The 21,635-nt window shown below is 38.3% G+C and overlaps 2 protein-coding genes across 3 annotated transcripts in view; both read left to right on the forward strand.

Moving 5' to 3' along the window:
• The first annotated feature begins 2,359 nt into the window (after nt 1-2,359).
• Nucleotides 2,360-17,896, forward strand: smpd2a (sphingomyelin phosphodiesterase 2a). 2 transcript variants are annotated; one of them, XM_077204757.1, is made up of 11 exons: nt 2,360-2,549; nt 2,838-2,917; nt 4,557-4,653; nt 4,845-4,921; nt 6,983-7,076; nt 10,281-10,370; nt 10,451-10,533; nt 10,608-10,740; nt 10,828-10,932; nt 12,635-12,773; nt 16,397-17,896. In XM_077204757.1, the coding sequence occupies exons 1-11, from the start codon at nt 2,544-2,546 to the stop codon at nt 16,792-16,794; spliced, it is 1,302 nt and encodes a 433-aa protein (XP_077060872.1). In that variant the 5' UTR covers nt 2,360-2,543; the 3' UTR covers nt 16,795-17,896. The 2 variants fall into 2 exon arrangements, with proteins under 2 accessions (XP_077060872.1, XP_077060873.1); XM_077204758.1 differs by lacking the exon at nt 2,838-2,917 and having other exon boundaries at nt 2,366-2,549.
• Nucleotides 17,897-19,726: 1,830 nt separating this feature from the next.
• The window catches only part of pkp1a (plakophilin 1a), a 37,034-nt gene continuing 35,125 nt past the window's right edge, over nt 19,727-21,635 (forward strand). The window contains exon 1 of the mRNA XM_077204738.1: nt 19,727-20,019. Within this exon, the coding sequence (XP_077060853.1) occupies nt 19,842-20,019 (178 nt within the window). The 5' untranslated portion in view covers nt 19,727-19,841. The remainder of the gene's footprint in view (nt 20,020-21,635) is intronic.

Consider the following 21,635-nt stretch of genomic DNA (forward strand, 5'->3'; position numbering starts at 1 on the left):
TTCTGTTTACAAGTAGACATTTCAATATATATATATATATTTCAGGTCCGTGAATAAGCTAGCTATCTTATACGCTGAGTTTCGGTTCATTTATGAGACGCGCTCCAGTTCACGCCCTGGCGCCTCCGTGTCGTGATTATCTATAATTGTCTGCTATATTTAGCCTACTTCTTATTTTTTAAATCCAGGCAATTGGTTGATGAAACATTGATTAAAATTATTATACAATTAATACAAAACGAAATTCACTTTAAAGAAAGGCTTTGTGTCTTCTGTGTAAGGCCTCTGTGAAAGTTTTAAAGCAGTCTTTTAACGTCCGTAACGGAGAACTGTCACGTCTGTAACATTGTTTTTTCCTCATAAATGCGAACACGAAAAATAAAAAATAAATGAATATTTTATGTTCTGTGGAGAGGCAACCCTTCTTCATCCGATTTTCGCAGTGTAATTCACAGAATTACAACAAAAAAAATCGTTGCCTCCTAAAAGTTAAAGATTGTTTTTGTCACGCATGACTGTCTATTTCCCTAATATTAAATATAAAACGCATGTGTAGACTGATATTTTTCTAATGTCTGGACTCCTTTCAAGGAGGAGCCTATGGATAAACATACGTTTCAATATTTTGGTATTAATGTATTTTCTGAGAATTTATATTTCAAGTTTTGACTGCAAATGTCATGTCCATAACGCTGGAATTCCCAAATTTTAAATAATTTATCCTCAACTAGTTTTGTGGTGTAGGTCTACGTATTTTATAATGTTAAGTTAACTTCAAATAATACTAATAGTAATTTAAAGATGTGGTAGCATTGGATCTGGATAACGTTTGGAGTTGGAAAGGGTGTGTCGCGATTCTGCAGGTTTGTGGATCTGAGTGCCCCGATTTCGGTTTCATATCGCATATTGTTACAGCCCTAGTCATTTTAGAATGTTAAGTTCTACTTCTGTATAGTTATTTTGGTGAAAGTAACTCAAAAGTAATACAGGAGTAATGTAACGCATTACAATTCTGAGACAGTGATATTGTAAGGTAATGAATTACTTTTAAATAACAGTAACATGTAATGTATAATGTATTACAGTTTGGAAGTAACTTGCACAACACTGTATATATAAATATAGACAGACAACACCAAATATAACAGACAACAAAAGAGAGCGCTTGCTGAAGAGCAAAAGCTAATGCATGTGTGTGTCGGCATCATTTTATACTTCCGGTTATGCCGTCACATGTTACGTCATGACGCAACACCAATCAGGATTGGAACAGTTTCATTCATACTTCAGAGACGCATGCTTAGGGAGCGTCCCCAAAGAGTCGTTTTCAACGAAGCAGTGCGAGTTCCCTCAAAAGGGAACTCTAAATGATCCAAGATGAAAGAGTTTGTTAAAGATTTAAATACTGGATGTTGTCAGTTTCTTCTATTAAGTTCAGATAAGACTGATATATTACTTATTGGACCAAAAACCTGTACACTGAATATCTTAGAATTTGCATTTAGAAGGATGTCCTGTTTCTTGATCCCCCTACAGTTAAAGACCTGGGTGTTATATTAGACAGCCACTTGGGTTAACGGGACTACCGCGTTTTGACAAAGACTTTGAGTTAGATTATGGCAGGCACTTCCAGTTTGGGGAAGTTCCACTCAAAAAGACTGAAACATATGATTTAAAATCATAAGGTTTTGCTACAAATAGGGCCAATCCTTATCCGTCAGTTTGACTGAATGAGCTGTACATTTTCTTTCATGTTCAGACTTCAAGAGAATAAGGTAACACTTGGTAATTTAATGTGACATGATGTCAAGATTTTTTCTCCTCAAATCCTCACGTCTCTTTCAGGTTTGTTATCACACAGATGCTTTAAAATTTCATTGTCTCCTTTTTACTTCTTATTCCTATTAGCAGTGTTTACTGGGATGTTTCTATAGCAAGTAAATGCAATATTTATTTTTTGTTAAAATGATGGAAATCAATTAAATATTATCACTCACTGTTCCAGCTAATATGTTACAAACATATAGGCCTATATTTTATATTTAAGTCCATACGGAAATAATCAAGCTTTTGGGTAATCCATGCTATTGTACTATAATTTGTTAATGCTTTTTTACACTTTTAAATGTATACTTTTAATGTTAGATGTTGAAGGGTGAGTAGAATAATGTAATTTCATTGTACCCATTTTTTTTTTAAATCCTTATTTTTGAAAGCGAACCTTTCACTGCTTGTTTACAGTTTTACAAAGTTAGGCAACTCCCATAATTCGTACAAAGCGTCATGGGGCGTAGGAAAAAGGTGAATAGCAGGGGAAAATTCGGGATTAAATTAGTTAACTACATCACCCACAATGCACGCGGGTGTTACTGTATGTCATGCGCACAGGCTACTTTGTGCTGTGTAATGTTAGGTGATACACTAGATACAGTAGAGGTCATTTGACGGGACGATGATGATTATCGACCACTCGATGCGAGAATACGGTCACGCGCTCGGAAAGGGAGCTCGCGGCGCGGAGCATCTATCTGACTGGCAGCCCCATGCAGGTATTTACATGACTTAAGAGAGAGTAGCTTATAAAGTAAGCTTAACAACATTTTGGTGAAGCTATAGTAGGTGTATAACCCATTAGATAACATAGATCAATATACAATATGATTGTAAATACTTTTAACTAATGAATAAACAGTAGGGTTTCAAATGTCACTGAGTTTGGCTGCTTTGTGGATTAGTTTAAGCTCCGCCCCCCGTGTGTGTGTGTGTGTGTGTGTGTGCGCGCGCGCGCGCGCAGTACACTGTGCTTTAAAGCGCACTCAAATGTCTCTCGCTCCCAGGAGCCGGTGAAGCCTGAGCTGCGCGGAACCATGGCAACAGAGCGGCCCTCCAGACTGCGCGTGTTCTCTCTCAACTGCTGGTGAGCGACACGATGATGCATCCGCGCCGAAAAGACGCGCTTAGATATATATATTAGTTATATATATATATATATATATATATATATATATATATATATATATATATATATATATATATAAGCGCTGCGGAATCTTTAAATGGGTCAGAAATGTAGCTCGCTGTATTTATTTATTTATTTATTTAAATATGCATGTATTTGCTTACAAATAGTTTATGAGTTTGTTGCACACGTCTAAGTGCAAATCGCAGGTTCGAAGTAGATAATGTAGTAATTGTATTAGCTAATTGAGTTTTTTTTTCGTTCATATTTGAGATTTAACTATTTTCGTTATTTATTCACAGTTGTTTCTGAGCTTTAGCGAAATAATACAATCTTATTTTCTTCTTCAAGCATTTTTCCAGGCCTTGAAATGTCACAGAAATTAATAAAATCTTAAAAAGTAATGGATATTTTTTCGGTAACACTTTGCAATTAGTTTACATTGGTTATAAAACTTAACTAACATTAACTAACAATGAACTCTACATTTCTCACAGTATGTATTAATCTTTAGTGTTAGTTAATAAAAATACAACAGTTCAATGTTAATCATAGCTCAAAATAATATAACAGATTAAATAATATTAACAGATGCAACTTTTGATTTTAATGATTCAATTCAATTAAACTTTATTTCCAGACTCAAGGTCCATTAGAGAGAAAAACATACTACAACCTACACAAAATTCCCTACAATACAAAACATTTAAAATAGACAATTATTCCAATACTTCTTCATAGATGCGGCATTTGCCTCGTACTTTAATAATGTATTAGTAAATGTTAAAATGAACATAAACTAGGACTAATAAATGCTGTATAATTATTTTTCATTGCTAGTTCATGTTAACTAATGTAGTTAAATAATGTTAACAAATGGAACCTTAGTGTAAAGTGCTGACGTTTTTATCTAGTTATGCTCAGCTTAAAAAAATATTTTATTGTTATAATCTGCGATTTTATAAATGATTTATAAAATCCTTAGGACACGTTATAAGAGATCAGAAAATATTTGCATTGTACGCACATATTGAAAACCTTTATTATATATCTCTATTATTAAATATATATATATATATATAGTATATACACACACACATGCACACACACACATGTATTGTAAATTGTAGCTGTTTTGTGGCAGTCTCAGGTAGTTGTTAGTGTGAAGGGTAAAGAAGCACGTGAGTGGTCACATGACGTGCGTGTGCGTGTGTGTGTGTGTGTGTGTGTGTGTGTGTGTGTGTGTGTGTGTGTGTGTGTGTGTGTGTGTGTGTGTGTGTGAGTGTGGGCCTCCCGCTCTGCTGATGCCAGCACTGTCAGCATCATGTTCCAGAACAACAGCCCAAACTTCAGCAAAGGCACATTAATGCAGATTGTTACTGTACAGCTGAGACCGAAAATGTGGTTTTCTATATTTCCCTGATTCAGATGACGCATCACTTTATTAAAGCGTGCATGAAGCTGTGAACTGATGAGGTCAGCTGTGTTTATGTAGAGGATAATGACTGCATGTGTGTGCAGTTATGGAGGTTTTGTACTGTATGCGGGTTAGAGGTCGATCACAAGACTACAGTGACTGTGGTTTGATGTTTTTCAGGGGAATCCGATTCCTCAGTCAACATTGCGCGGAGCGGTATGAGATGATCGGGGAATTACTGGACCGAGAGCAGCACGACATTGCCCTGTTACAGGAAGTGGGTATCACTGTACACTTTTAACACACTTATCATCAAGGTTTCATTCACTTCATTTTGCACTAATTTCCCTGATGGTCGAATATCACCAGGTCCTAACATCCCACCAAACATTACATAACATAACATAACATAACATAACATGCCACTTCAACTTTTTACTAATCTAGGTTTCTTTGACATTGTTCTAGGTATGGAGTGAAAAAGATTTCCTTTTCCTAAAGGGAAAGCTGTCCTCCTCTCATCCTTATACTCACTATTTCAAGAGGTCAGTTCACTTCACTATGACATGGAGGGACTTTGAATGTTTCTTTTTACTTCAAAGCGATTGGGATTTTGAAAGAGAGACTTTGAAACATTATGGTCAGCGATCAAGCGGCTAGACGCTCTTGCACATTCATGAGTAATGCATAGAGAGAAAAAAAAGATCCTGGTCAAAAGGCGGCAAATAAAATCTCCACATAAAGGGATAGTTCACCCAAAAAATCCAAGCCTGTATGAGTTTCTTTCCTCTGTGGAAACACAAGCCCATGATAGCATTCTGTCATGAATAGACCAACATTTAAGTTTTTATTTGCTAAAAACAAACTAACAAATTTGGTGTTTGACATTTGGTTACAAGACACACAATAACCATTCTGCTTTCATTTGTATGGAAAAGAGCAGGTTGGACATTCTTCAAAAATTGTGCCACATGGTTTTGGAACAACATGAATAAGTAAATAAATTATTGTTTTTGGGTGAATTGCCCATTTAAAGGTACAGTAAGTGATCTCTGAGAAATACTTTTGAAAGTGGATCGGACCGAGTAGCACAACACACTAGCCAATAAGTATTAGAGGGAGTGTACACAAATGATGGAGGAGGAGATAGAGTGAGCCAATCAGCAGTAGGGGGCGTGTTACTCAAGGGGGAGGAGAGAGAGTGAGTAGATCAGCAGTAGGGGTTGTGTTACTCATGATGTGGGAGGAGAGAGAATGAGCCAATCAGCAGTAGGGGTTGTGTTACTCATGATGGAGGAGGAGAGAGAATGAGCCAATCAGCAGTAGAGGGCGTGTTACTCATGATGGGGGAGGAGAGAGAATGAGCCAATCAGCAGTAGGGGTTGTGTTACTCATGATGGGGGAGGAGAGAGAATGAGCCAATCAGCAGTAGGGGGCGTGTTACTCATGATGGGGGAGGAGAGAGAATGAGCCAATCAGCAGTAGAGGGCGTGTTACTCATGATGGGGGAGGAGAGAGAATGAGCCAATCAGCAGTAGGGGTTGTGTTACTCATGATGGGGGAGGAGGAGAATGAGCCAAACAGCAGTAGGGGTTGTGTTACTCATGATGGAGGAGGAGAGAGAATGAGCCAATCAGCAGTAGGGGGCGTGTTACTCATGATGGGGGAGGAGAGAGAATGAGCCAATCAGCAGTAGGGGGCGTGTTACTCATGATGGGGGAGGAGAGAGAATGAGCCAATCAGCAGTAGGGGTTGTGTTACTCATGATGGGGGAGGAGAGAGAATGAGCCAAACAGCAGTAGGGGGCGTATACACTCATGATGGGGGCGGAGAGAGTGAGCCAACCAGCAGTAGGGTAAGAAACGCTGTAGAAAGCGAGATGTTTGAGAGACATTACAAAAGAAAAAAACTCTTCAAAAAGAGGAATATCTCTGGTTATTATCAGGGAAGATCTTTATGAAAGGGGTTAATATTATAAAAGCTTTCCAGCGCTAGAGACCTAAGCAGGAAGGCCTGAAAATGGACAGTGAGGTTGTTTTTTCTGCTCCATACGTGAGTAACATTGGTTTTGCTATGTTTCACAGGTTCAAGATATGAGTTTCGCGCTTTATTTTTCGCGAAACTTTATTTTGCTTCACTTCAGCTGTGATAAAGAGACATCACTCATGCATTGCATGTTTCTGCATTTTGTGGGCGGAGCAATGAAGGGAGGGCAGTGTTTGTTTGAGTTGATCTCAAATGTCAACAGTGTTTCTCAGAAATCTCTTACTGCACCTTTAAGAAGTTTAAAGTCTTATGTTGAGATATTGAATGAATATTCCATCATGAACTGTGTATCTTCAGTTGACCTTTATGTCTTATCCTTACCATTATGAGACAAGAAAAAAGCATTGATCTTATGGCATGCAATCAATAAAGCTGAATTGGCAGAATTTGTAATCATTTAACTTATCTAGGAAGCAGTGCTCCTGCAGTTCCTACTAATACTCAAAAAATGAGTGCAGCTGCCTGCTTGCTGGTGTATATATAGCTGAATGTGTGTATTCATAGACGAGAGATACCTAAAAGGAAACTGTTATTTTGTATCTGATGTGTTGTGTTTCCAGTGGAGTTATTGGCAGTGGTCTTGCTGTCTTCTCCAAACACAGAATCCAGGACGCTCTGATCTACCAGTACTCTCTCAATGGCTACCCATATATGGTAAGTTATTTCAGGATACTACTGTATACTGCCATCAGACATTTTTGCATAATGATGCTAAACTATAATTGACTTTTTGTCCTAGGTACTGATTTCTTAAATACTGTAGCTGTGCTAGTTTCATTATTATCTCATTGTGCTTCATAATAAGTTCTCTCATATTACTCTGCAGTCTCTTTCTTCTCACATAAAAAAACCCTTAAAATTAGTAGTTTTATTTTAAGTTACCATTTATTTTATTTGCTTAATTGTTCTGTAATATGTCTACATGTTGGGGTTCTGATCACCCTGTCAAGGTTTATTTTATGATAGTGAGCTAAGAAGCTGACTGAATATTATTGCTTAGGGAAAACTGGGCATCATACACTAAACGGCTGAGGATCACACACTACCAGACTTTCAAGTTGTTACGAACAAAACAAACTCATGCCGAAACACGTGCCTCGTTGGTAGGAGAAGACAAATTAAAACAATATAGCTGTGTCCAAAATCGCAAACTATACTACATTTGGTTTGAAACTTACTTTGTGACTGTTAAAAAAGTATGTTTTGTATCCATCTTATTCTGCTCTAAACAATGCGCGCCGCCATGACGACGACTCCGGTTGCCTACTTCCGGTTCGTACTGTATTAGCACTGAGAGAATGCGTTCGGGCTCTACATGTGCTGTTGTTGGTTGTTTTAACAATTCAAAGAAGATAAAAAAAAAAACTTTTTAGAAACTGACTGGTTTGAGCATAAGATAAAAAGGAGAGAATGCCCATGTCTGGTTCCATTTTCAAAAAAAATTATATTCGAAGATCGCTGGGTATTATTTAATTATTATTGCTACTATGCATTCGGACATACTAGTCTGTTGGCATATTGTTTTTCACATACTAAATAGTATAAGGAAGTATTACATTTTGAGTCTGACCATCACACACAATGCCATTTTCTAAGAAACCTGTTGACTCAAATCTGCATACTGGCTCTCACTCCAGACTGTAAATCTGTGCAAAAGTCATGTAGTGTATTAGGGTTAGGGTTAGTGAGTTACACTAACCTCATTCACTCACACTTTCACTAGCACTATTGGTGCAAAGTTGGATGATGTCAACGCTGTTTTCCGAATTCGGGTGCGCAACTGCGAATCGGACCCGAGTCCACTTAAAAAGGGTGGTGTCGGGTACGGTTCATATGAAGTCTGGTATACGGTTCGCTGCTGATTTGAACGCAATCGTACTAAATCGGCGAAGTGAACCGCTATTGATGATGTGTGAATCGATATATCTGTGTTTTGTGTCACACTGCAAGCACAGAGAATGTATAGTGCACTTGTAGTGTAGGTCAAATCTTAGAAGTATATTTGGTAGCACTTTATTTTACAGTGTCCTTTTTACGTTACATGCCGTTACCAAATAGTAATTACTATAACTTACATGCAACTAATCCTAAGTACATGCAGTTAATTCTTATTACTCAGAACTTAGATGTATAATTACATGGACTGTAATAACTGAAAATAATGTGTAACCAGTGTAATCCTACCCTATAGTAAGTACATGTTGTTAATTAATATTACTCAGTACATAAATATGTAATTACACTGTTCCCTCGGGTCATGTTGACCCGAAACTCATTTACATTTTTTTTTTAAATGGAGTGTTCATCAGAGGGGTCAAAGACCCTAGGACTTTTGTCGCTCTTGAACCATGAATACACCCAAAATAATGTTATGGATTCGAGAAGTGTGGTGGTTGAAATTTAAAATAGTAACAAATCCTTCACTCGCGGGTCAATTTAAGCCCCTTAGGAATGAATGGAATGCGAGGGATGGTTCAGTACACATAGCAAAACCTAAAAATGCTCAAATTTCAAACTAAAAAATGCTAAAACTTTATCAAAACATGTTCTTATAATGTCTAGATATGTATCTGAATGCAAACTGAAGAAAAACTGACTTTAGGACCCAGCAGAACAGCTCATTTGCTCAAAATAGAGCTATAAGGCCATCTAGTGGCTTGAGTCATGAAATATCATGTTATATCATTTTTTTCCACTAGAGGTTGGCAAAGGCACCCAATGTAAGATATTTTGAACTGAATTAAAAGGGTTATGCATGAAATTGTGTTATTTTGAATTCAATTTTGAATAATGTGAGGAATGTGCTTAAAGCTGCAGTCCGTAACTTTTTTGGGTTAAACATTATCCAAAATAAATTTTTGAGCAAGTACATAACCAGCCAGTGTTCAAAACTATCTGATTGCCTTAGCTCGATTCAAAACGGTAAGCTTGTAATAATGTTTTTAATTTCAGTGGTACTGGTGGATTTCCTGCATGAAATTCGAGCACGTGTTTGCATCACTACGTCACATCTGTATACATAAAGAAGGAGTCTCGGCTAGAAGGCTATATTGTGTGAGGATGTTGGAGGTGGAGATTAATAGCCTTTTCTCACAGCACTTGATATAATTAAACTTCAATTTAATGCAGATCAATTTGATGGCTCATCCAGAAAGGCTCAAACGGAAATCACCAGTGTCAACTAGAGACTCACCCGTTGTAAAATGCAAAAGACTTCTGACTTCGGAGTGGCTAGAGAAAAAAAGAGACTGTAACCGGGCCTATGCGAAAACAAGGATGAATATCGGAAGGGCATTAAATGTAGTCACGCAATGCTGATGTTGTTAACATTAACAATTTGTATTAATAAAGTATAATTTGCACGGTTTGAGGTGATATAAGTTTGGATTTAATCAGTGCGATTTACTGCAATGCTTTTTTCCCCTTAGTTGGTCCGAACAAAAGTGGATGTTACTTGTTCAGATGACATTTTCCTGTGAAAATTCTTATGTTGGTCATACTTCCAAAAAGATAATCTGTGATTCTGAATGCAAGTATCTACACCGGCTCAGCGACTGACAGCCGCACATTCACCTCAAAACATTGGAATCATCCGCGCTGTGCCGTGCCGAGGCACAACCCACGTAAAGTTGATAATTCCACGAATAACTGCAATTGCAGATTTCGAACAGAGATGGCGACAAAGAGGAAAAACTACAGACTGCAGCTTTAATGCTGATGGTATAATGATTCATGTAAAGACTTTCTAGCATGAAAAATGACGTGATATGTTGTGTGATATGTGTGTGTGTGTGTGTGTGTGTGTGTGTGTGTGTGTGTGTGTGTGTGTGTGTGTGTGTGTGTGTGTGTTCATCTCAGCTGCACCATGGTGATTGGTTTGGAGGCAAAGCAGTTGGACTGGTCATTGTCGACGTTTTGGGGTTAAAGGCGCACGTCTATGTTACTCATGTAAGTCACAGTCTCTAAAGTCTGATCTGGCTTTGTGTTGTTCATGCTCAGTCGAGTAACTGGAGATGATTTGCTCTCAGTTGCATGCTGAGTACTCCAGGGCTCAAGACGCATACCTGCCTCACAGAATAGTGCAGTCCTGGGAACTACTGCAGTTTGTGCGGTAAGAGAAAGTTCGTTTTCTAGAGAAAAGAGGTCACATTCCTTCAGGAAACTCATATCGTATGGCTTCTTTAGCCACACGTCCTGTGGAGCAGACCTGGTGATTCTGGGAGGAGATCTAAACATGCACCCCCAGGACCTTGGGAACCGTCTCCTTAGATCCCACACTGGCCTCAGAGACTGCTATACTGAAACTGACATGTTTGATGTGAGCGCACTTCCTTTCACATGTGTATTCAGTTTGTTTGTGTGTCCTGTTTTTTTCTGAAGCATCACTTTCTGTTGCTCTCGGCAGGGCTGTGAAGATGGACACACGCTGATAGCAGACAATCACTTTACAAAGAAGCAGGATCTTATTCCTTTTGAGAAGGGCATCAGGATTGACTACATTCTCATCAAGGTAAATTCATCTCAAACAATAATCTTATAATTTATATATTATAAATTAACTTCTCTACCAGCTTTTTTTTTTTTTTTAAGTTACCAGCCACCATCAGAAATTTTGATAATTTTCATAAATATTATATACATATCAAAAGAAAGAACAGACCCTCTGCTTATGGGGTAAAAAAAAATATTATAGCTTCATGCATTCTTTTTTTTTTTCTTTATCAGCACTTGAATATATATAAATGACTTGTTTTTTTTAAAAGATATGAATGAGATTCAGCAAGGACGCATTAAATTAATCAAAGATCAAAAGTGACAGCAAAGACATTTATAATGTTGCAAAATATTTTTATTTCAAATAAATACTGTTCTTTTAAACTTTTTATTCATGGAGGAATCCTGAACTAAAATGTAACATGGTTTCCACAAAAATATGAATTAGCACGACTGTTTTAAACATTTTTTTAGCATCAAATCTGCCTATCAGAATGATTTCTGAAGGATCATGTGACACTGAAGACTGAAGTAATGATGCTGAAAATTCAGCTTTGATCACAGGAATAAATTACATTTTAAAATATATTACAATTCAGTTTAATTCACGTTTATTTGTATAGCGCTTTTCACAATACACATCGTTTCAAAGCAGCTTTACAGAAAATGAATGAGTCCACATTACAATTTAGAGTGATCTGTTATCAGAGGGCTTAGTTATGCATTTCAGAAATGTACATATACAAATCACATTTAGCTAAAAATGTATAAATTAATAATTTAAGGCAGAAACAATGAGCTCATTGAAGTAATGAATACTTGTTTGCTAACAAATTATTATGACAGAAAATTGTAGCATATGTGCATGTAGATTCAGAATTTGTGATAGATACAATAGAAAACAGATATTTTAACGTGTAATAATATTTCAAAATATTACTGTTTTTACTGTATTTTTGATCAAATAAATGCAACCTTGGTGAGTGTAAGGAATCATTAGAAGCAGTCAGGTCCATATGCAACACTTTATTAAGAGAAGTAGTCGACAGGCAAAGGGTCAGGCACTGGCTAGATCAACAACATAGAACGGGCTGACACTTTGTCAAATCCAGGAAGGGGGTGAGGGCTGGTGGCGAGCAGAATCAAATCCAGGGACGAAGCAGTGGGTCGAGAGGCAGGCTGCAGACAATGGGAAAATCAGATCAGAGGAGGTCAAAACGCAGGCAGGATACAGGGATAACGCTCAGAATGTTCACAGAGGAATCGCACTTTTAGTGATGTGAGTGAGGCTTATATGAGGGTAGGGAACAAGGTGCAGGTACGTGAATAATCAGTGATGACAGGTGCGTGAGTAATCAGTCCAGGAATGGTGTGTGAGAAAGTCAATACTCGGGGGAGGGCGCCCTCTGGTGGGCAGCGAGGGATGTCATAGAGTCTGTGATCGTGACAGTGAGACTTCTTTCAAAAACATAAAACAATTTTTTTCTAACCACAACGTTTTGAAAGTTTAATGTATAATATATTTTATATATATATATATATATATATATATATATATATATATATATATATATTAATCTGTCATTATTTACTCAAACCTTTTTTTTGTGCTTTACTCTGTGAAACAAAATAGGAGATGTTATATAAAGGATTCATGCTTGCTCTTCCATAAAACAAATTTAACATTAGTGTTGGTGTTTTTTCTTCTTCTTGTGAAGGGCTCCCGTAGAGTGAACATGAAATGTGAGTCCCTGTCCACTACCAAGGGTTCAGTGGCTGATAAACCCTTCCCGTACTCTGACCACGAGGCCCTGACTGCTGACCTGGCTCTGCTGCGGACAGAGGACAGCAGGAATGGTGAGTACCGAACCTCACAAGGGATCGTTTCGAAACCTTGCTGTAGTGCTGTTTATATGCACACCTCTAACTCTCATGACGGCTCTTTATTGTTGGTACGAGATGGTATGATATTGTACAGGTTGAATTGTCGGATAACATGCGACTTCTATAGTTCCCTTTCGTTGTCACTACGAGTTCCGTCGTGACGACGAATGGGGTTTCGCTTAGAAAGCCTATCAACTTCGAGTATACAAAACGAGCCAATGGCAAAGAAATGCCATGGGTCTGCGGAATTTGCATGGGGCAACTCCACCCCACCTCGTGGGTATAAAAGGAGCAGACCACACCACTCTCATCCCCCTCTGTCGCCAGACCGCTGGCAGAGCAGGCCCCGGTGGAACGCTGGTCCTTCCCTGGCCTCCTCTGTCAGGTTGCGGTTAATGACCGTGACCCCACACCGGGCCGCTATGCCGTCCACGTCCGGACCGGTCATTCCACTTCGCTGCACCACCGAGGGGACGTCTGTGGTTTACATGACCACGCTGGCACAGTTCTTGTGAGCTTGGCTAGAGCTTCCCAACCTGTCCCGCTGGATCGCACTAACCATCAGGCTCGGCCCCGGGGTCATACGCGCCCCCCCTGGCATCGCTCCGAGCCCCCCCAGGGGGGCGCGCCCCACTATTTGAGAAGCACTGCTCTACGGGAACACGGGGTTTGCATCCTGAACTCTCAACAATTGGCTGATACTAGCTCACTCTCGAGACCAGGTTTGTGAACACAGGGACCTAGTGCTCCGGCACCTAGCTCGTCTGGGCCTTCGGGTCAACTGGGAGAAGAGCAAACTCTGCCCCATTTAGAGGATCTCTTTTCTCGGTATGGAAATCGACTCTGTCGCCATGTCCGCACAGCTTAAGAGTGCGTGAGCGCAGTCACTGCTGACTTGCCTGAAACAATTAGAGGGCAAGAGTGTGGTTCCACTGAAGTTATTTCAGAGGCTCCTGAGGCATATGCAGCCACGGCAACGCCGCTCGGATTGCTTCATATGAAACCGCTTCAGCTCTGGCTTCGCGACCGAGTCCCGAGGTGAGCATGGCAACACGGCACGCACCGAGTACCAGTTACTCCGACCTGCCGTCAGAACTTCACCCTGTGGTCAAACCTCAGCTTTCTACGGGCCGGAGTGCCCTTGGAACAAGTTTCCAGGCATGTTGTTGTCTCAACAGATGCCTCCACCACGGGCTGAGGCGCCATGTGCAATGGACATGCTGCCGCAGGTTCCTGGCCAGGACCCCAGCACCTTTGGCATGTCAATTGCCTCGAGTTTCTGGCAGTATGCCTTGCTCTGCACCGCTTTCTTGTGCTGCTCAAGGGTCAACACGTACTAGTCCGATCAGTCAATACCGCCACAGTAGCATACATCAACCGTCAAGGTGGTCTACGCTCCCGCTGTATGTCGCAACTCGCCCGACATACTTTTGTGGATTTTTGTGGATTCTTTGATGAATATGATGAAATTCTTTGATGAAAATGTTTTTACTGTCACTTTTGATAAATTTAATGCATCCTTAAAATAAATATATATAAAAGCTGAATAAAAGCATTATTTAAAACAAACGGACAACAACAAGAACAACAAAAACATTTAATGTCCCCAAACTTTTGAACAGTAGTGTAGTTTTAGGTTGTACATTTTGTGTCATTTCTTATGATGAGTATGTACATATACAAATCACATTTAGCTAAAAATGTATAAATTAATAATTTAAGGCAGAAACAATGAGCTCATTGAAGTAATGAATACTTGTTTGCTAACAAATTATTATGACAGAAAATTGTAGCATATGTGCATGTAGATTCAGAATTTGTGATAGATACAATAGAAAACAGATATTTTAACGTGTAATAATATTTCAAAATATTACTGTTTTTACTGTATTTTTGATCAAATAAATGCAACCTTGGTGAGTGTAAGGAATCATTAGAAGCAGTCAGGTCACAAAAGAGTATGGTTTCTTATGAGACCCGATTGACATCAGCAATGGCATTTTGGTATTATTTTTCCTTTATGTTTAGACGTGATGTGTTGGGGAAGTAAATTTGGAAGTAGGGATAAAAAGCTACATGCCAATATATTTGTCATTACTGTAGCTACAATATGAATTTCATAACATTTGTAAGATTCTTCTGCACATCGTTCGGTCAAATGCCATGTGATGGAAGACCTATATTAAATTTTTAAGACAATTTACAATAAAATTACTTTCCTTTAATAGTTTACACTAACTTTTCTTTGTCCTATAACAAACAAGACTTCCGGGAGTCCTACAAAAAAGCTTAAAATGTTCCCAAAAGCAGCATTCTGGTGGTGCACAGATACATGCTGGTGACATTTACTCTGTGACAAAACATGCATTCATATAAGGTGATGAGGTATTGGTCTGTTGACAAAAAGGAATGTGGAAAAACTGGAATACAGGACTACCTACAGAATAGTGGATATGTGATTGTTATGAGAGTTATGGTATGTTGGTTTCACTGGTTTGAGTGTTTGTGATGTATCACAGCAACCCATCTTTCCAATATACATAGTTGAATTAATGTGCATGATGAGGGCAGTTTAAAGTGTTGGTTCACCCAATAATGAAAATTATCCCATAATTTACTCACCCTCAAGCCATCCTATGTGTATATGACTTTCTTCTTTCAGCCAAACACAAACTGAGTTATATTAAAATAACCTGGCTCTTCCAAGCTTTACAATGAGAGTTTTTGAATTCCAAAAAAGTGCATTCCTCCATCATAAAAGTAATCCATACAGCTCCAGTGGGTTAATAAAGGCCTTCTAAATTGAAGCCATGCTTTTTTGTAAGAAAAATATCCATATTTATGACTTTAAAGTATAATCACTAGCGAGTCTAGTTCTGGCGGAAGAGTGACCTCTGACCTGACGCATGATGTAGGAGTAGCGTAAGCTCAGGTGAGAGTCAACGCCTCTTGTGGTTCAAACAAATAGAGCTGGGCAACAAACTCAAGCTCCTCCCACATTTATCTGTAAAAATTATCGTTATAGATTTCTAATCCGTGACCGGTGTTTTGTTTTGCTCTCTCCTCTGCACTTCCACGTTCGTCAATACGTCATGTGTCGGGTCAGAGGTCACTCTTCTGCCGGAACTAGACTCGCATTGAAAACCCCTAAAAGACTTCTTTCAGCAACTAAACCAACCCCAAACACTTGATCGGCAATCATATTGAAACAAACAACATACATTGAAACCATGATATTGTAAATTCAATAAAAGCAAATTCTATGTAGAATAGACCTTATTCAGAGCAGCATGACAGGTATGACTTACTCTGTTTTAAATGGCATCCACTGTAAAAAGCTGTGTAAAGCTCCTTGATGACTTATAACTTTCCACAGCTCATGTTTGGAGTTTTATGTCTTATGAAATTTCTCGGAAAGATATTTTTTACAGTGTTTCGTCAGCAATACAATCCTAAAACACATTAAATAACAGTACCCACTGATGAGATGTACCGTACATCTATCTCTCACAGCCTCTCTTTCATTCCCATTGAAAATCAAACATGGCGCTGCAGTGAATAAGGTCTATTGAATGTTTTTATTGTGTACCCTCCAGCACTTCCTGTATCAGAGCGTATGGAGGTGGTCTCAGAGGCGCTTGCTGTGGTGAAGGAAGGCCTGTGTCTGACAGAAGCCCTGCGGGACAAAGCCTTGAGTCTGATGTGCGGTGCTCTCCTGCTCCTGCTGCTGGTCTTCCTGCCCTGCCTGTGCCACTTCTCCTTCATCACCACAGGGTTTCTGGGAGCCGTGTGCATGGGCGCACTCCTCTCTGGAGCTCTGCTCTACCTGCTCTTCACCATACACATCAAAGTCCTGAAAGAGATTGAAGACCAGATGCTGCTGACCTCAAACAAGCTCCAGACTAAACTCACAGGATGTAGAGTGTCTGGATCTTCATCTTCCGATGGCTCTCCAGAGCTCCAGCCGTCTAGTTCATTTAAACGGGAGGAATAAGGTTGACCCCTAATGCCCTGTATACACCTGGTGTTAAGATGTGTTTTGGTGGATCGGATTACAAGTAGACGAGGGACACACATTCCCGTTTAAACCTGGTGTTTTAATTTGTCTCTTTTGTCCACTTTCAACCACTTCTGTCCTGATTTCTTCGAGAGGAGGGTCTATGGGCGGGTAAATGTATGTTTTGTTCAGATCTTTCGATCTAATGCACAAAAATGTTTTATGAGGTGGCTAATTAGTTTGAATTTGTACGAATGACCTACACCTGACCCCGCCCCTAAACCTATCCGTCACTGGGGTTTAGACAAATTGTATGGATTCGTACGATGTACGAATTAGCCACCTTTTACTCAATTGTACGACGTACGAATTAGCCACCTTTTACACACGGGTGCGAATTTGTACGAATTGGTTGGTCGTTGAGTGCTTCCCATAATGTTTACGCATTAGGTCAGTAGATGGAGAGTAGATGGTCTTTTTTGGCTGTTCGAAGACATTTGACCATATGAGCGTTTACACTACAAAAGCAATCCGGTCAAATGCGTTTTCAACTACCTGAAGTGGTGGAAAGTGGACAAGCTTAAAACGTTTAGACTCGTTTACACCTGTATTTAGCGTCGTTCACTTGTGATCCGATCGACCAAAACTCAAAACGCTTAATACCAGGTGCAAACAGGGCCTGAGTGCTGCGCCGAGATCAGGTTACTGTACCTCAGTGTTACATAATAGCTATTAGGATATAACTTGAAGAGCTGACCTGAGATCAGTGCTCTGAGGCTATACCTACCTCAACTCAGTCAATGGAGGCATTAATCATTACGGAGCTGCTGCTGTTTTACATTTCGACAACTCAAAATCTGGAAGGCTTGAATGGAAAGCCCTGTTCGTTTTCACGAGGGCGAGATATTTAGTTCTGTGCTTGTCACTGCTTGTAAAGACACTGCTTACTGATATTTTAATGTAACTCGAAAGAGACAATTTTATTTTTTTTAACGGTTTGTTGTTGAATTATTACTAGCCCACATTTTAGGCGATTATGGACACTGTTTGAATGTCATTTCATCATAATCATGAATAAATAAAACACTATTCTAAAGCATTTTCATATTTGCTTTAGGGTGTTTTAAATAATTATATTTCTTTCCACAAGATAGTGCTCTTTCTCTTGTATGTAAGAACACAAATGGTGGTGAAAGGGCCAACTTAAGCAGACAACTTCTTAACCCTAAGTTCCTAAACACAAGTATTCAGCCATTGTTATGACAATGAATTTGGGTAGCAATTTATTTTACAGTCCTGTTTCGCATGAACATTCTATGCACTTATTATAGTAATTTCAATAACTGGTTAATAACTAGGTATTAACCCTGAACCTACACCAAAACCTAACCTTAACCCATGTAGTTACATTATATTACCAGTAATTTCTTAGGTAAATACACTGTAAGTGCACGTACTGTAAAAGAAGGTGACACATAAATTTGTATAATGAAGTGAATATATCTCTGGTTTGTGGAACTGAAGAGTAAGCAATACCAATTAAGTTTCTAATTTTGTTTTTGTTTGCTGTGGTTAGCAAGCAATTTTATTTTTAGATTTCATATTTAGGTTAATATATATTACTATGTAATTCACATTATATGTTTAATTATTAAATTATATAATATTATATATTAAATCATCTATAGACACAGACAAAGTACAAATATTCTGTCTCATTTAATATGAGGTCGTACATCTACATGCATGATAATTATACACAAAAAGAATATTGATATTGTTTTCATACTGCAGGCCACATTGATATTGTTTTCATACTGTTTTCATTAACTAGCCTAATACAGACTTCAAAAGCAACTGGCTAAAGAGTGTGGCTTCTAGTAGGTCTTTACCATATTTATTGATTAGTTTGGGAAACCATTGCCATAAGTAATGTTAAAAAGCAAATTAACATCTTAACCCTTTTGTTAACAGCATGAGAAAGTTGTGTCTTCAGGTGTGGTTTTAAAAGAAGGGATAATTATAATATGGAGTTACAACACTTTTAAAGCTTTCTTCTGTGAGTGAGTCACGGAAGGTGAAGCACTGAAGCGTGTGCATGACAGTTAATACCGTGGCGTGTTGTTCTTCTGAGTGATTGTTTGGACTCTTATTTGGAATCTGTCACTTAGGTGTGAAGACAGAGATTGAGCACTAAATGATCTCACATCATCCACACTGGAGCACGAGAACATTGCACAATCCAATAACCACATGTCACCAAATAGCTGAGTAACAATTCTGATACTCATAGACATTGAGGAGGAAACTTCTAGATATTACGACTAAAAAGCATAGGCCTATATAAACTTTTTGGACTTGATAGTTGATAGTGTAGTTACTTTCAGTTATTTATTTGCTTGTGAAATACAGTCACACTGTATATAAATGTTATGTCAAGCTTCATTTGCACAGAACAGAACTAGAGGGGCATGGTGATGGTAAAAAAAATAAAAAATAAAAATTGTGACAAATGTTTCTAATTATATTTCACTGTCAGTCTTTGGCGTAAAAAGTTAACATTAGCAACTAATGAAAAAACCCTTAAGCAAACCATGGTCAGGTCAAAGTGTCTGAATACATTTTGGTTCCAAATTTTTATAAATTTTACTGGCAGTCCACTGTATACAGAATTGTTGGGTATATGTCACAGATTACTTTATTTTGCTATCCTCACTTACATAAATGAACTATAGTGTCCTACACCCACTAATACAACAAATATCACAAATATATGTGTCTGAATAATTTTTGGTTTATAGATAGATAGATAGATAGATAGATAGATAGATAGATAGATAGATAGATAGATAGATAGATAGATAGATAGATAAAAAGTGAAGGTGGCCTGTGATTGGCCCGCGGCTCGATACCTCCAGTGGGCGTGGCCCAGGTGTGGTGGTTCCCCACAGAAGTGCACAAACTCCACCTCGAGTCCGTGTTGTCGGAAGACTGACAGCCTGTCGGGTTTAACCGAAGGTGCGAGCAGAAGTACTGAAGCAGCGATGACTGCCGAACATATTCGTTCGGCTATGGGCACCTTGTCTGGCGAGGACACCTCGCTGGTCCTGCCGTCCGACAAAAAACAGCGCACGGGACAGCAGCGCGTGCTGGAGCAAGTGAAAAGCATCAAGAGAAGGAATTCGAAGATGGTCAAGAGTGACTCCCTTTCGTCGCCAGCAAGTAAGTGTGCTATTTTTTGTTTTTTTGTTTTTGTTTGCACAAATGCATAAAGAAAGCCAATAAGACAAGATGAAACAAAGCTCACAACTTTAATACTCTTCACTAGCCAACCTGCATGTTTGTTTGGCAGTATCGCACACATATTAGTAAACTAACCTTAATTTACAGTGTTTGACCTATTTATTTGTCCAGTGTGTTTGCGTCGACAAAATGTATAGTTACCACAACTTTAGGGAGTAAGCAGATCGTTAAAACAAAGCCCATGCATAAAAGAAACAAAAAGTGATTTTTTAAAACAAAACAAAAATTACCGGATGAAAACATTTTTTCATAAGCAAGTTGAAGCAGGTCTTTAAGGCAAAGCTGCATTCATTTGTAATTAATATTACAAACACAATTCTTTGACAGGGGTGTGTCTCAAAATCTTCTGAGAGAGAAGCCATCTCGATCTGATGCCCATAGGCACATTTTGCCAAACATGCTGCATGCTGCAGTATGTCGCACTGTAACATTAAATATTAGTTCTTATAATTAGGAATATTTACTGTGAAATCACATCCAGGTCATTGTGTCTTAACAAATTACTGCAAAAAATAACCATTTCATGCATTGTGGGATAGTATTGTAGTTATTTGTGTTTTAAAATCAAGATTGATTAATGCTATATTTGACTGGAAGCATATAAGCAACGTACATTAAAAGAATATACTTAAGTAAGAACTCGATGTAATGTTTTCAGACACTTATTGCAATGACATTTACAATTAAATGAAAATGTCTTTTAGTTTAGATTCATATTAAATGCATTTAGTCAGAATTGAGATCACCTTAATTTGTCATATGATAATTGCTTCTATTGAAATATGGTTAGTTATTGCTGAATGTACTGAGCAATTATTGTAAACTAAAATGTACTCCATTTCTATTGAAACTTGTATGTCATGTATTTAAATATAATTGTAATTACACAATGAAATTTGTCGTTTAGTACATTTCAGATATCTTTAAATGTAATATAAAACATCACAGTAGCCTACAGTTAAAAAATAAAATCAAGTTCTTTACATATGCTTTAGCATGTTAGTCAAGTGTACTTCCATAAAGCTTGACAGAATATAACAGTATGAATATGAATACAGAATATGACAGTAAAACATTCTATTTACAATTAAACACTTTTTAGCAAGGGTTTACATATTAAAACATGCAACCACATAATTGATGCATGCCACAGTGCATGCTGGGAACTTAAGCCTCAGGATAGTAGTCTGTGATGTGGACATTGCACTGTTACAGATAATCTGTAAGAGATTACTGTAACTTCTGACACATTAATTATTCTGTGTCTGTGTGTCACAGTGCACAGACACCATGTAGTTGTTATAAATCTTAGAACTGCAACTGTAAAAATTGCTGAAAGCACAGCAGCCGTTAGCCAAGAATATACGGTAACGTCACATGATGTCCAAAATGCTGTCTAAATAGGCAGCTTACTATAGGGCTTTGAAGCACAGACATAATATTGGGATCCACCCAGTGTTTAGATGTGACCGACTGTTTAGAGCAGAAGTTTGCTGATTTTCATTCATTTGCCTAATATCTCAAGGATTTGTGCT

This window comes from Siphateles boraxobius, unplaced genomic scaffold, assembly GCF_051911475.1.
Source record: "Siphateles boraxobius isolate OS27281-9 unplaced genomic scaffold, OSU_SipBor_1 50, whole genome shotgun sequence".
Classification (NCBI taxonomy): Eukaryota; Metazoa; Chordata; class Actinopteri; order Cypriniformes; family Leuciscidae; genus Siphateles; species Siphateles boraxobius.